The following is a 13827-nucleotide window of genomic DNA, read 5'->3' on the forward strand; positions in this document are numbered from 1 at the left end:
AATATCAGAGGCGTCAAAGCCCAACTCAGTACTAAAGACTACAAAGTCCGACTCTTCAAAATTCTGCAAGCATCAAATAAATAATAAAAACTCGAAGGCTGACTCATATACGTCAAAGACCAAAATAAAACTGTAGGTGTCAACGTCCAACTAAGTACCACACACTTCAAAGTCTGACTCAATACTTCAGGCGTCAAAGTCCTACTTATAATAACACGGGTATCAAAGTTCAACTTAATACTACATTTAATTCTATAAAGTCTGACTCAATACTTCAGGCGTCAAAGTCCTACTTATAATAACACGGGTATCAAAGTTCAACTTAATACTACATTTAATTCTACAAAGTCCGACTCAACACTAGAGGCGTCAAAATCCTACTTAATTCTATAAGCGTCAAAGTCCGACACAATGCTAGAGGCGTCGAATTCCAAGTCAACAAAAAAGGCATTAAATGCAAACCTAATACTACATGCGTCAAAGTTCAATTTTACATAATAAGCGTCAAATTATCAGACTAAATATCAAATTTATCAGAGTCCGAATTATACCTCAACGCGTCAAAGTCCTGACTAAATACTACAGACGTCAAATTCAAACTTGATACCATATGTGTCAAAGTCCGACTGGATACTAAAGGCGTCAAATTCAAACTTGATACCATGTGTCAAAGTCCGACTGGATACTAAAGGCGTCAAATTCAAACGTGATTCCATATGTGTCAAAGTCCGGCTGGATACTAAAGGCGTCAAATTCAAACTTGATACCATATGTGTCAAAGTCCGACTGGATAATACAGGCGTCAAAATCCGAATTACTAGTACTAGAAGCGTCTGTCTGAATGAATACAATATCCGTTTAAGTCCGACTCGTTTCTTCGAGTTACACGTTTGAGACTGGTCAAGTCTTCCGAAGTCTGATGGCGGACTATACAACTTATAATCTCGCTGACCAGGGTTCAAAACCAAATTCAATACTACGTCAAAGTCCAACTTTATACAATGGCCGGTGAAGTTTGACTCAATACCAAAGGCGCTCAAGTCTGACTTAATGCTGTAGGCGTCACAGTCTCGGACTTGCGTCAGTTGGCGTCGAAGTCGGACGTGTTGCTTCAACTAACCAGTTTAAACCCAACATTCTATTACTTTTTAAATAGTGCTTAATACCGAGACAATTTAAAAGAGTCACATATCAAGTTCGTGATTATAAAATATCTCGGAACTAAATTTTGTGAAATTCAATTTTGCTTGTATAGCAAATCGAACGTTATGAAGATTTCAAAAAAAAATCATTTGTTCTAGTTGCTTACGCTGAAATGTCCATCATCGGGTATTAAAACATTCCCAAAGCTTAAAAACGACACTGAATTAAACCCGCGTCACATTTTCAATCAGCTAAAATAACACTCAACCAACACATGAATAAAGTTTTGATAATTTTTATTTGTAGGTTTTTTCGCTCTCGCTTTTTTTAATGATTTATACATTTTAAATAAATATTACGAATACATTTGTACGTATAAAGTAAGCGCTTGGCACTATAACTGGAATGCTGGTCACATGTAAATCTCTATTTCTTCTCTTTTACATCTCTTAACCAACTTCAAAGGACGTCAAGAGTTCAGCACGCGACATTTAATGTCAAAGTCAACACGCGACAGTTGGGACTAGTTCATGATTAAAAGTCTTTGGTATTTATAATACTCAAAGTATCTTTTATTTCAAATCACAAAGGAACAAACATTTCTGCTGTATTAAAATTTTCCCACTTTCTCCGTTCTATTATTTTCTTCGAAATTCATCGGAAAAACTGACACATTGATGTATTCAAATCCATCAAGTCACATGACACTTTTAACGTTTCACGCGAGATTTGTGGAATCACACGACAAAAAGTCACTTCTCTTCTTTAACACCGATATTCAGTTGCTGTGACCTCACGATACGTCATCAGTGGCTGGAAAGGTATCTGGTAAACTTGGAATTAATGTAACGTCTTTCTTGGGACCAGAACGAGGCCAGTGTTGCGTGCTGGGAATGTCAAATCTGAAAATACAAAAATTAAAGAAATATAAGAGTATGCTCTTGCACTAAACCCATTCAGTAAAAGTTGAGGCATAAATTGTTCAGATTTAATAGAAAATACTTTTACATTAATAGGCTATACCAATTCTAATTGTTTTAGGACAACCTTTAGATTGTGTAATAATTGCTTTTTTTTCTTTTGATATTATTCATAACTTTTAAAAGAAACTCACCTTTTCAACTTTGACGGCAAGTCTTCAACGAAATTGTTTACAGAAGTGTCAATTTCAGGTTCATTCCAGCTAATAGCTGTCGTTGTTGACGTCATTTCCAATCGTTGCAATACATTAAATTGAGCAGTTATGGCGGTGTCACATCCGGTCGACGTATTATAAAAAAGCAAATTTTTCAATAGATTGTCTCTCATGTTGGTGATGTCAGTTTCGATCGTTGTAATGGCGACAAGTCTGACAGTAGATCGGTTTGCTGACGTCACTTCCGGTCGTTGTAATGAATGAACACAATGGTGGGTTTAAGAAGCAGTCCAATATATCACAAATCTCGTGTTATATGTTTGAGGAGTTTATATAGTGTATATCACAGATTTAACATGGCTATCACATCAGAGTTGGACGGGCGCTTGAAACCAATCTGAAAGAACAAGAAGACATTCTGTTAAAAAACCCGGAAGCATCTTTGACGTCATCATGTCAATTCGATTGAAACTTATGAAAATTACAAAAAAATAAATTAAAAAAATCGTGTTTGGCAACAAAGCTTACCTATAAAGACTTTGGCCCTCTTCGTTGTAACAAGAAGGTTGGCACTTTTTGTTGCTTTTCAAAACAGCTTGCACTTTCGTCTTTCTTGAAAAACGTCTGTGGCATCATGTTGTGGACAAACTCTTTGACATTTGCTTCGTTGATCACACCATCTTGAAGTCCTGTCAAAAGATAAAAAAAAATATACTATTAACAAGCTGCAGGTAAACAAGACCCAGGTAAATACAGTCGTAGTGTCACCAGAACGGCTGATAGGAAACTCGGATATAAACGTCATTTTGCTGATAGCATAGACGGATTTGTCCACTTATCAGATATCAAATGATGAGAAAAAAGATAAATATCCGTTCCCACCAAGTAAGGAATTCTCATTAAAACTTTTAACGTTAAATATCTGGCAGATGTTTTCTTTACGGCTTGGCGGCGAATAAGTTCATCCCGACCGGTAAGTATGTACTTTGTAACTGTGTATTAACGCATAGATATATAAAGTACATATATATAATTAGATTGGAACAGCTGTTGCCTCTAAAGGAATTCCGGAAATTCCTACACCCCCAGGTGAAAATTTGATATTTAAATAAATAATTTATACATTTTCCCCTAGATTTAATTCAAATACACTTAAACAATTAAGTCTTTATTTTCTTAGTTAACCGTTCCAGATGCAGTAAGTTGACGAAACAAAAGCAGCCTTGTCTAAATTTAAAGCGGGCCCATATAGAGTTAACTGTTAAAGCGACTCGGATGACTCATACGAAATCTTAAAACTTGTCGCTACACCTGAAAATGACACCTGATATTTTTACCTATCAAACCGCTCAGGTAGATCGGCGTGCATGCATATACCTGTATACGTATCGTACTGACAACATACATATTCTGTACCATCTGTTTTCAAATCAGCACCATCTGTCGTTTCGAGACAAATTTAGAATACACAAAATATCGTGGGAAAGAGGCGAGTTCTCGAACATTTAAACATGATTGTCAACAATGAGATCGAGGGAACATTTCCCCGATGCCCAGTGATTAGTTTGATAGCGCGATTTTAATGGGGGGTTGTATATTTCCTGTCCCAGTTGATTTTCGCACCTGTCCGATTAATATATCAAAATTTAATGTACCGACCTAACTTGAGTCCCCTCTCATCACCCCCTCCTCTCCCCCAGAACAATTGACAAATATTTACCTTTGCTGTTCAATCGCTCGATAAGAGCTCGATGGAGTTCGTCAATGTACTTGACCGCTTCTTCAATCACAGTTACCTGAAAAAGAACGAAAACACGTTATTTTAATTGTGATGAATGACACTTGATGTGAGAAAATATGTTTTATTGCAAATAAAATAATCAAATTTATAGTCAACACAAAAATCAATATTTAGCATGCATCTTAAAAGTTTGCCAAACACATCAGGATCTACGCATAGTTTTAGTAATATAAGGGTCTGAAAACATATTTGTTACGCTCGGATATGGATAACATTATAAAGTTTTTGCGACAGAAACCTTAAACATTTTTTTTTTTTTTATTATTATTGTGTCGACATGAAGCTACAAGTTGTAGAACGTTGATAACAAAACTTTTTTTTTTTTCTTTTCATTTTTTCATTTTTTTTATTTTTAATTTAGCATGCTTAATTAACCGGTTCGATATATAAAGGGTTTGTGGTTTTTTTTAAACTTTTTTTTTTTATGTGGTGTTGAAATTGATGGAATCGATTCAAATCTAGCACGTTCCGTTTTTGCTGTACTGTGTTGTTGCTGTGATAGAAAGTGTACCGCTGAATTAGCTATAAAATCCTAACAGTTTGATCCCGTGTATATATATATTCTACACAGTCTTCATTGTCCTATATTTATTTAGACCTTCCGTGTTTGAAATGCGACCGAGCGAGGGTGAGTCACCGGAAATTTATTATTATAGGGGATGAATACCCGTCATTTCGTCCTAATCTACAACCGAAGACCGTTATTTTCACCTGCTGGGTACTCAGTGCGCGCTCAGGTAGTAAGGTAATACACAGGTGCATCAATATTACTTTAAAACTAACTAAAATCTTTGTATCACATGTCCTCGAGGTGTTAAGTATTTCGAGTGGCAAGAAAATAATTATCTCGGTTTTAATAAAAAAAAAAAATCTAAAATGTTTATGTTTAAGTGGCGTAGACAAATATCCGAACTAAATGACACAGGGAACCGGTATTGCAGCATATTAAAAGTCACACCTGGGCCATTTGACAGTCATGATTAAGTAATATAGGGGCGTCTTATGACAATTTCATATCATCACCGGATGACCATATGGTTGGTTTCATTAGGATACACAACCGGGCAGTAATATACTGATCTTCATTAACAGCTGTTGTATATCATATTTACAACACGCAACAACACATCCTTGTACACAAGATTGCACGTGGATGTCTCGTGCTCACATTAGGTCTGGTACGTCGGAAATGAAACACTTGTTTGCCCATGGTGACTTAAGTATTTATAACTAATGAAAACGTATTTGCCTTGCATACATCATTAAAACATTAAAATTAACCATCACTACCCCAACACCACTCCCAGCTGAACTTAATCTCCTTCACAAATATCCAAACTTGCTTGTTGATGAAATTTGACATAGTTTAGGACAAACCGTCGCTAATGACAGATCCTAATTGTTGATCCATTAAAAATTACCACTAATGATATCAGATCCGATTTAGTGATCAATTAAAAATCAATGAATCGACACTTTTGAATAACAGATGTATTGGCAACCGGATGACACGGCCACGCGACACTTGCTCGATACAGCTCTCGGCTGACACATTTCAAATGTAACGATTTTATTGAAATTCTAGATATGTCATCCTTTTCCCAATACCATATGCCCCCACGAGATGACACTATACCGGTCAGCTGGCCAGTCGAGCCCCGGACGCTTGCTAGCCCTGATGCCAGATGTCAGGTATTTTACAGCACATGGTGGTATGGGTCAGTGACAGTGGCTATGACACCGGCTGTATAAATACCGGCTATATCGTGCGACCTAAACCTGCCACCCGACTCAAATACAGATAAGTCGTTAGTGCAACCTGTTACGGTATTGTAATAAAAGGAAACTTATTGGAAATTGTCAATTCCGCTTCACGTGCCAGAAGCGATGTACCCCCTGTCACGAGGCTGACACTTCCATGTAACATATGTTTCTCGTAAACACCTCCCACATCACATTTCAATCGTCACCTTTGAATGTCACATTTCAATTGCCACATTTCAATCGACAAGTCATTATATTATCATTTTTTTTTTTTATCTCGAACAAAACAAACCATATTTATTCAAATTTTTATTACTTGCTTACTTATTTACAAGAGTGAAGTTTTTTTATGAAAGTATATTTTTTACATACGTCTACTTGCTAATTTGGAAACGATAATCTTTATTTGATTTTTTTTTATATCTATTAAAAAATGACGGATCAATTAGACAATTTAATGAACCGAAACGCATTAACACCTTAATATTTCATTTCATGCGTATTAAATCACTTCCACTCTGAGAGCACTTGACCAAGTATTCAATATGTTTTTTAACTCTCATTCCGTATGTGTTGGCAAAATTTTAACATACTACAAATAATCATTGTAAAATACATTTCCAAAAATGCAAAATACCTTAATTTTAACCTAGTTTTGCATAAAACTAATAAGGAAAAAATAACAATTGAATTTGCCTACCTTTGAAACTTTGTTTTTGCTTGCGATGGAAGGTACCATGTCTCGGAGTCTGGCATACTCTCGGTCTCTCACACGCTTGAGATGAAGCTTGAGATGCTTACGGGCAATGGTCTGGGTTGATGAGCGCTTGCTCTTCTTGATACTGTTAAATTGTACCATCTGTATAGAAATAAAAAGTTTTTGACATTTTAATTAAAAAACTGATTCACATTTCATCAATAATTTTAATTGATATTACAATATTTATATTTTCATATAACTGTCACAGGTGGAATAACTTCTATGAATCTTATAATATTATACACATGGTGATTATTATGGATCAGACAGCTAATGAATGTTGAATTATGTAGTATAAATATATATTTTTGCTATCTATAACTATTAAAAAATATGAAACGAACTAATAATTTCAGGAAAATGTAAATGAACATAACAAGTTCTATAAAAAATCAAAATAGTTAAATTTAATAGAAGGAAAAAATGCAAAATTTTCTCAAATAGCTCACCTTCATTTTTCTGTTATGTACGATAAATATACAACACACGTGGAATGACAGTTATTCGTAAACAGGTAAATTTCCAAACAGCTGTGTAAGTTAGTCCAGTACAGAGGTAATAACTCGTTTGAGAAAACCGCGTGTGACAGTCAATATATAGCCAAGGCAGAGTAGTGATCAGTCGGTGACACTCCGCGCGCAGGAAATAGTACTCAAATCAAATCAAATTAAAACAAACAAAGACTCGGGAGAACTCAAAACGAACACAACACCACTCGATATGAATGTAATCTGCGTATTTGTTTGTAATAATTAAATAAAAAAATATCTTAAATCAATTTGGGGAGACATTTGTTGAAACAGATGTGAAAATAGTCCCGCAGGTAGAAGCAGACGGCCCGGTATCGTGGGAAAACAGAGTATTTGTCGTGTAATTACCCGCGCTTGACAAAAGGTGCTCTACCTGACTGGGGCGTTACTGACTAAACCAAATGTTACTATCACCAGATTACTCACGCTAAAAATCAGTGTCACCACTTGTATAATGTACTTGTCGCCTCATGTCAACAGTTCCTGTGAAAGTAATACCACAGGGTGTGCATGTCTGCTATCTGTTGTGGCGTGTCATCGCAGAACCTGATGATGCCGGGATATGTGACACACCATAAACCTGTTGTCATTTTGAAATGCATATCATTTTTCCCCCCGATGTCTATATATAATATTTGTATTGTCTACCTGGTATGTGTCCCGGTCCAAAGTCCGCAAAGAGAAAGAAAATGATTCCCGGGACGGACACGAAAATTCCAGTACTCTTATGTTTTGTCACGTAATTGTAATTGAATATTGTGGCTTAGGATTAAATCAAAGAATAATCGTTGTAGCTATCTCGTTCATATACTTTTCCTTATTGAAAATCAAAATCAATTCGGTAGGGGGTTCCTGACCTCACCAAAGGACCGTCCGCCTCTGGTAATCGGTACGCAAATCATCTCGATTCTAAATATATCAAAAATGATATCTTTAGTGAGATACAAGAGATTAATATCAATTAGAAAGACGTAAATGTAGTTCGAAAAATGCTAAAAACATTAATAGCATGTTCACAGGCGATCATTCTCCTTTAGGAAATACATTTGTGATTATCTGCAATTGCAGAGAGACTGTTTTCGTGAGGAGTAGATTTTAAATGAGCAATACCTGTCGGTACGTTCCTCATTAGGAAAACAATAGGGGGCTTTGGGGAAAAAATATAGTAGTTCATTAAGCAACAAATTCCTGATGAAAGAAATTTCAAAATTTTTCTTTCAACTCGGCATGATTTTTTTTTTTTTTATGTTCAACACGTCGTGCAGAACGAAATAGTACAGAGGCCAGCAAAGTCGGTCGACAAGTTAGAAGGAGAAGAATGTGCATACGGAGAAAAACCTTCCTATTATCCTGGCATGTTAAACTATAGTGCGTCAATTTATTTATTTGAATACTACACTTTACAAGGAAGGGAAAAAAGGATGTTAAGTCGAGTAAACAGGTCTTTCAAAGAACTAGACCGGGAAACGATACAGAGATTAAAAATACTAGCGAGAGGTCGGACAAGACGAAATAATGCAACGTATTTACGCAATATCCCAATGGTTTTGACAGGGCAATGCTCTTGTCTTTCGTCAAATAAGAAAATACGAAATGATATATCGTTATCTATATATATATTTATGAAATATGATTAATTTTGAATCAATCTTCATAGTCAATAGATATGTTTTGGTTAGTGCCTTCGGCATGGTATTTCAATAAGATAACACTATAAAGTAGGCATCCGAATCACGCTATCGCAAGGATGCAAGTACCCCAACGTACCCTATCTCCAGCACACATACACACAGGCATGACATACATGGAGCCACGCCCTTAAATGACCTAAGCTGTTGATAAGACGTTAAACCATATAAATCCAAACCAATCTACGGTCACTTTGTGATTTTGAGTTTTGGACATCGTCAGATAATGTCGAATTCGTGTTCCGCCGCGCGTTTTTATACAATAATTAAACCCGTTCCTCTAGAATCTATTTCTCAGAGATGGATTCAATAATATAGACTGAAAATTTAAAACGAAATTCTAGTGGATAAGGCAATTTGGAAAAAAATGTACAGGGTTCTTGGGAAAGTTACTGGCGTATATTTCAGCAAGTAAAGCTTTTTTTTTGTGAAATACATTTATAATTAATTGTGCAACAAATACAAGAAAGCATTAATTATTTTCTTATGGGTCGATTTATGGGGGTTCGTTATCTTCTTTTCTTATATTTCATGAAACCATCATAATACAAATTCTTGTGTGTAGTTATCGGTCAATTTCCGGAATTTTCGTCACGTCAATGATGTCCCAAACTGTTATAATGACAGAAGTACCGTTGTGGAAGAAAAAAGAAACCCGCTTCCATATTTAATGTTCACGGCACCATGACGAAATTGACAGATTCTCGCTGATCAGTCCGACAAAGTCACCGGTAACTGTCCAAGCTCGGTCACCTGGATTAACTTAGTAAGTAGTCCATCAACCAGACAATGAGTTTCCTTCTCAGTTGACCAGTCAAATCATTTACCTAATTTTTTCGAATGAGCTGTTCGCGTATGTCTGTGTGTGTTTCTACTTCTCCGACTCATTTACCGTGAACAGTGGGACATTCATCATTGATGAAGTCCCCACTTAACTCTTTACGTAATGGCATATCGCTTAGTTACCTACATCGCTTTGAAGATGGCCGACTCAATTACTGGGGTGGTATGTAGGGGTATCGCGTCCCAAAAGTACTGTTAGCACACCGGTACCCCGGCCCATGTCTGCCAAACTGTGACAAGTTAACTGTTTATGACCATCTTAAGGCAGTGAAAGAAGGAACTCAAGACTAGGAAATATTAAAAACGTTGATAGAAAGAACAACTAATGCTGATGATGGGGGAGGGCTGTCATGATGCAATATGATGAAATAATCAAGAAATATGCTGAATAAATTGAGAAACTAATAATTAAGACAGGCCACTACGGTGTAATAAAACGGCCTGTGCAGAATAAGTCAAAAGACACAGTTAAATTCGCTAAATGATTAAATGACGGGTTTTTCGCCTACATGAATCCGCCCTTACGGGTCCGGACGACAAAGACATGACTTATTATAGTACAGCGCTGACACAATTTCGATGCCTATTTAGCTGAGTCAGGGCCGTTTTCGTTTATCGCGGTCCAAACGGCTGAACCGGTTGGACCGGAGTTGTTTGTTATCAAATAAGGTCGGATCTAGAAATCTGATGCTGCTTACAGGCGAGCCTTGACAAAGCCTTACAAGACATGCATAAACATTTGCAGGTCCGCTGGTATTGAGTTCCCAAATGTTTCATTTAAAGACAGACAAACCATTTGTTCCACATAAACTAACGGGCATGCTTCCATTTTTGTTCAGTAGAGAAACTTCGGAATGGTTTTAGACATTTATCAAATTACCTTCTTATACCCTAAAGCTAACCATACATTATAAAATCGATTAAGGAAAGGCCACAGAGGTGTTTCACCTTGATCCTTATCACAGCAGTGTGTATACTACACACAATACCGAGTTATATAAGTGTTTACACTTATAAATCGTCTTATCTCGGAAATGGAAAGAAAACCAAGGGGACTTAACTCTGTAATCTTCTACCGCCAAACACAAAAGAGTGCATTTTACGGTGGTAATCATGCATAAACCAATTTGTCGTGGAGGCGATAAGGGTAATGGTGATTAGGTAGTCTTTTGAAGGGAACCACAAGGTTTACAGATGAAAGGGCCGCGATCTGCCCTTCCACACCCCGAACAATGAGCCGGACACCCGTCTTATGGACGACTGTGATAAGGTGATATGACTCATGGCCCGGGGGTACAGGGCGGACTTTCCCGGCCACTCCACCTCGCCTCGCCTGTTGATGTACACCTATTACATGTGATTTGCATTGTTCGAAGAATTCATTTGCAGGTGTAACACACGCAAAAACAAATTTTGTAAACAAGGATGTTTTTGACAAAACAATGATCGTAATTGCGCTAAAAAAATAATGGCGACAAAGAATTCACTCTTATTATTATAAATGTTCTCATGGCAAATTATTTTGATAAGCTATGTAAGACTATTTCAAATATGGAACAATTGCCTTTCAAAAGGGGTTCTCAGTTTGGCTTAGAAATCACTCTGATATAGCATATCTTCCAATGTGATTTACAGCGAAAACAGGAAGTGCATTAACACGTTATTTTTTTCATTGTTCTAAACCTGACTAACTGTCTGTAGTTCAACAATTCAGAATCTCACGAAAGTCATAACATTAAAATTTGGTTCTAAGGTCTACTTTTTGATTATCGAACATAATGTTTAAAAAAAAATCAGTTTCAGATAAGTTCGCTAAATGTCATTGTGTTCGATATTATTAGGGGTGGTGGGTGTGGTGGGTGTATCACAATACTCATGGACTTTATCAAGATATATTGCAATGCACAAGTAATGTATCGCGATACGTATCCCGATATATTGTCATAGGAAAAAGATGTTCAAATTAAAAGATAAAATGTTGAAAGAATGATATCAGACCGAATCATATATCATATGGATCACAAAGGTTTTCAGATTTTCGTTACACAAACATACAATTATGAAATTTAAACTGATTCCCATCACTAGTACTGAATAGCCTTTGTATAGTTATTGGCATATCTGTTATCAATATCTAGCATAATGCATGAAACTAGTCTTTAAAAAAGATTGCAGTACAACACCATTTCATTTGTGTATTGCGATACGATGCGATATGCATGTATTGCGATACGATACGATACACATGTGTATTGCGATATACCGGTTTTCCAATATATCGTGACTGCTCTAAATTCTACTATGATCAACATACCAGAGTTTCTCGGTTCTCTGGAATGAAATAGACACCAGTTTGACTAAAAAACCCATTTGTGACCCTTTGTTATAGGTAACAGAAGAGGTGAAGGCTGGCCATTGTTAAAAGGTGACAAGACCGAGTTTGTAATAAGATGTTTCTTTTAAAGTCTGTTTTGTGGAATGTTCAGTTCACCATTCAGTAGTTTACCGTTAAAGACAGGAATTCCAAACTTTCAATACCCGACCGATTATTCCTTCTTCAGTGTTGAATGGCCGTTCATCCCATGGCACAGGACATTGTGACCCGGAACTTTTTAGCAAAGAAATCGTTAAAAAATACCACATGAGCTAGAATAGCGACTGGAATTTGTCAGTATATTATAGAACTGTTATTAGATTTTATATTTTGCTGTAAATGTTTAGGTATCAAAATCAAGATTAAAATTAGCTACCGAAATGTTTGCAGAGACAATTGAGACAAAACCGTATCAGTTCAAAGACATTGACATGTTTCCAGTGAAAAAATAAATGAAATACGGCATTTCCCGGTGAATCAATAATTTAACATGAACAAAATATATTTAAAGATGCATGGTATTTTACCTTGGTATCCGCCTCCTCCCGATTTCCAATTTGATAAAAAAAAAGAGGGATTGATATAACCGTATATGACATTGTTTAATAATTATAGCTTTTAGTCGATGAAGTGATGACATATTGGAACGGTAAAAAGAAGAATGGATGCATTCGGATAATTTGGACGTATTACTGTTAACGAAAAAGATTTCAAGGGAGAGGACTGTTATATAAATTAGAGACAGGTAAATGTGTTAAAATAGATATACCCTTAAGGTGGTTTCACTGTCCGGACATCCGTGCTCCGGATAAACGAAAACTGTTTCAGTGACTTGGTCCTAGTACGATGACATACAGATAGATATGGATACGATTGACGTATGTAGCCGAAAGCAATCCGGGCAATGTTTTGTCCGTTTCGCTCCGTCACTGAAGAAATGAAATTAAGTTTAATGTGCTAACAGGCTAGACATCTTTATTATATACACGGTCCGCAATCCCCTGTGTCCAGGCCTCCGTTACGTTACTGAATAGGACCTCCCATTAAGTTCGAAATTCGATATCTTTATTGTTTACCCCAAGGAGAAAGGACTTTAAGTCTTGTTTGTTAGTTTGAATAATGACTGTACTTTTAACACTGTTAAGTTAAAAAATTGTAATTGCCAGACCGCACAGTGGCTACCGGAATATTTTCAGAGACAGTTTAAGGCAAAGATATTTCAAATGCTGTTTATAAGGCTATGATTTGGAAGGCTGTGAGATGAAATAAGTCAAATATAACAAGACAATTCAGCGAATTATAGTCCCCCAACCGAATGTAAAATGCACAGATGATAAATTCGTGCAGGAACTAATTCTATATATGAATGTTTGACAGACCCACCGTATTCAATAAGGAATAGTGTCAGTGCTACTATTGTAAATACATCTGGTGGGTGTTTACTGTTAGTGGTACCGTTTTACTATTAAATTGCATCTGGTGACACAATGTATGCTTCTTCTTCAATGCAAGTGAACCCATGCCCCGAGCAAGAAGTTACAGTAACTACTAATGTAGGAGATAGAGCCCGGACAAACTTTTTCTTTGGTGCAGGTCAAAGGTCAAAAAAAGAGTGACCTACTTATATATACGACACACCACCTCACCAAGGTGAACCCATACACCAAGTATAAAGTTCCAGTGACGATAGAGTCCGGACAAACTTTTTCTTTGATGAAGGTCAAAGGTCAAAATGTAGGTCAGAGTGACACACCGCCTCACAAGTATGAAGTTCCAGTTACAAGTAGTG

General features: G+C 36.5%; 1 protein-coding gene across 1 annotated transcript; it reads right to left on the reverse strand.

Annotated features, from left to right (window-relative positions):
* Nucleotides 1–1429: 1429 nt before the first annotated feature.
* Nucleotides 1430–7189, reverse strand: LOC110445503. Its single transcript, XM_021490175.1, has 6 exons — nucleotides 7053–7189; nucleotides 6544–6702; nucleotides 3999–4074; nucleotides 2807–2967; nucleotides 2258–2675; nucleotides 1430–2045 (listed from the first exon to the last, which is right to left on the reverse strand). The coding sequence occupies exons 1-4, from the start codon at nucleotides 7056–7058 to the stop codon at nucleotides 2807–2809; spliced, it is 402 nt and encodes a 133-aa protein (XP_021345850.1). The 5' UTR covers nucleotides 7059–7189; the 3' UTR covers nucleotides 1430–2045; nucleotides 2258–2675.
* Between the last annotated feature and the right edge of the window lie 6638 nt (nucleotides 7190–13827).

The sequence above is a fragment of the Mizuhopecten yessoensis genome, unplaced genomic scaffold, assembly GCF_002113885.1.
Source record: "Mizuhopecten yessoensis strain PY_sf001 unplaced genomic scaffold, ASM211388v2 scaffold2307, whole genome shotgun sequence".
Lineage (NCBI taxonomy): Eukaryota > Metazoa > Mollusca > Bivalvia > Pectinida > Pectinidae > Mizuhopecten > Mizuhopecten yessoensis.

Excerpts from the sequence above, each read along its gene's own strand:
- LOC110445503 (XM_021490175.1), bottom strand. Across the intron at positions 4,075-6,543 it reads GCAAAAACAAAGTTTCAAAG|GTAACTGTGATTGAAGAAGC; the intron begins GTAGGCAAATTC and ends GTTCTTTTTCAG. Across the intron at positions 2,968-3,998 it reads CGAGCGATTGAACAGCAAAG|GACTTCAAGATGGTGTGATC; the intron begins GTAAATATTTGT and ends ATCTTTTGACAG.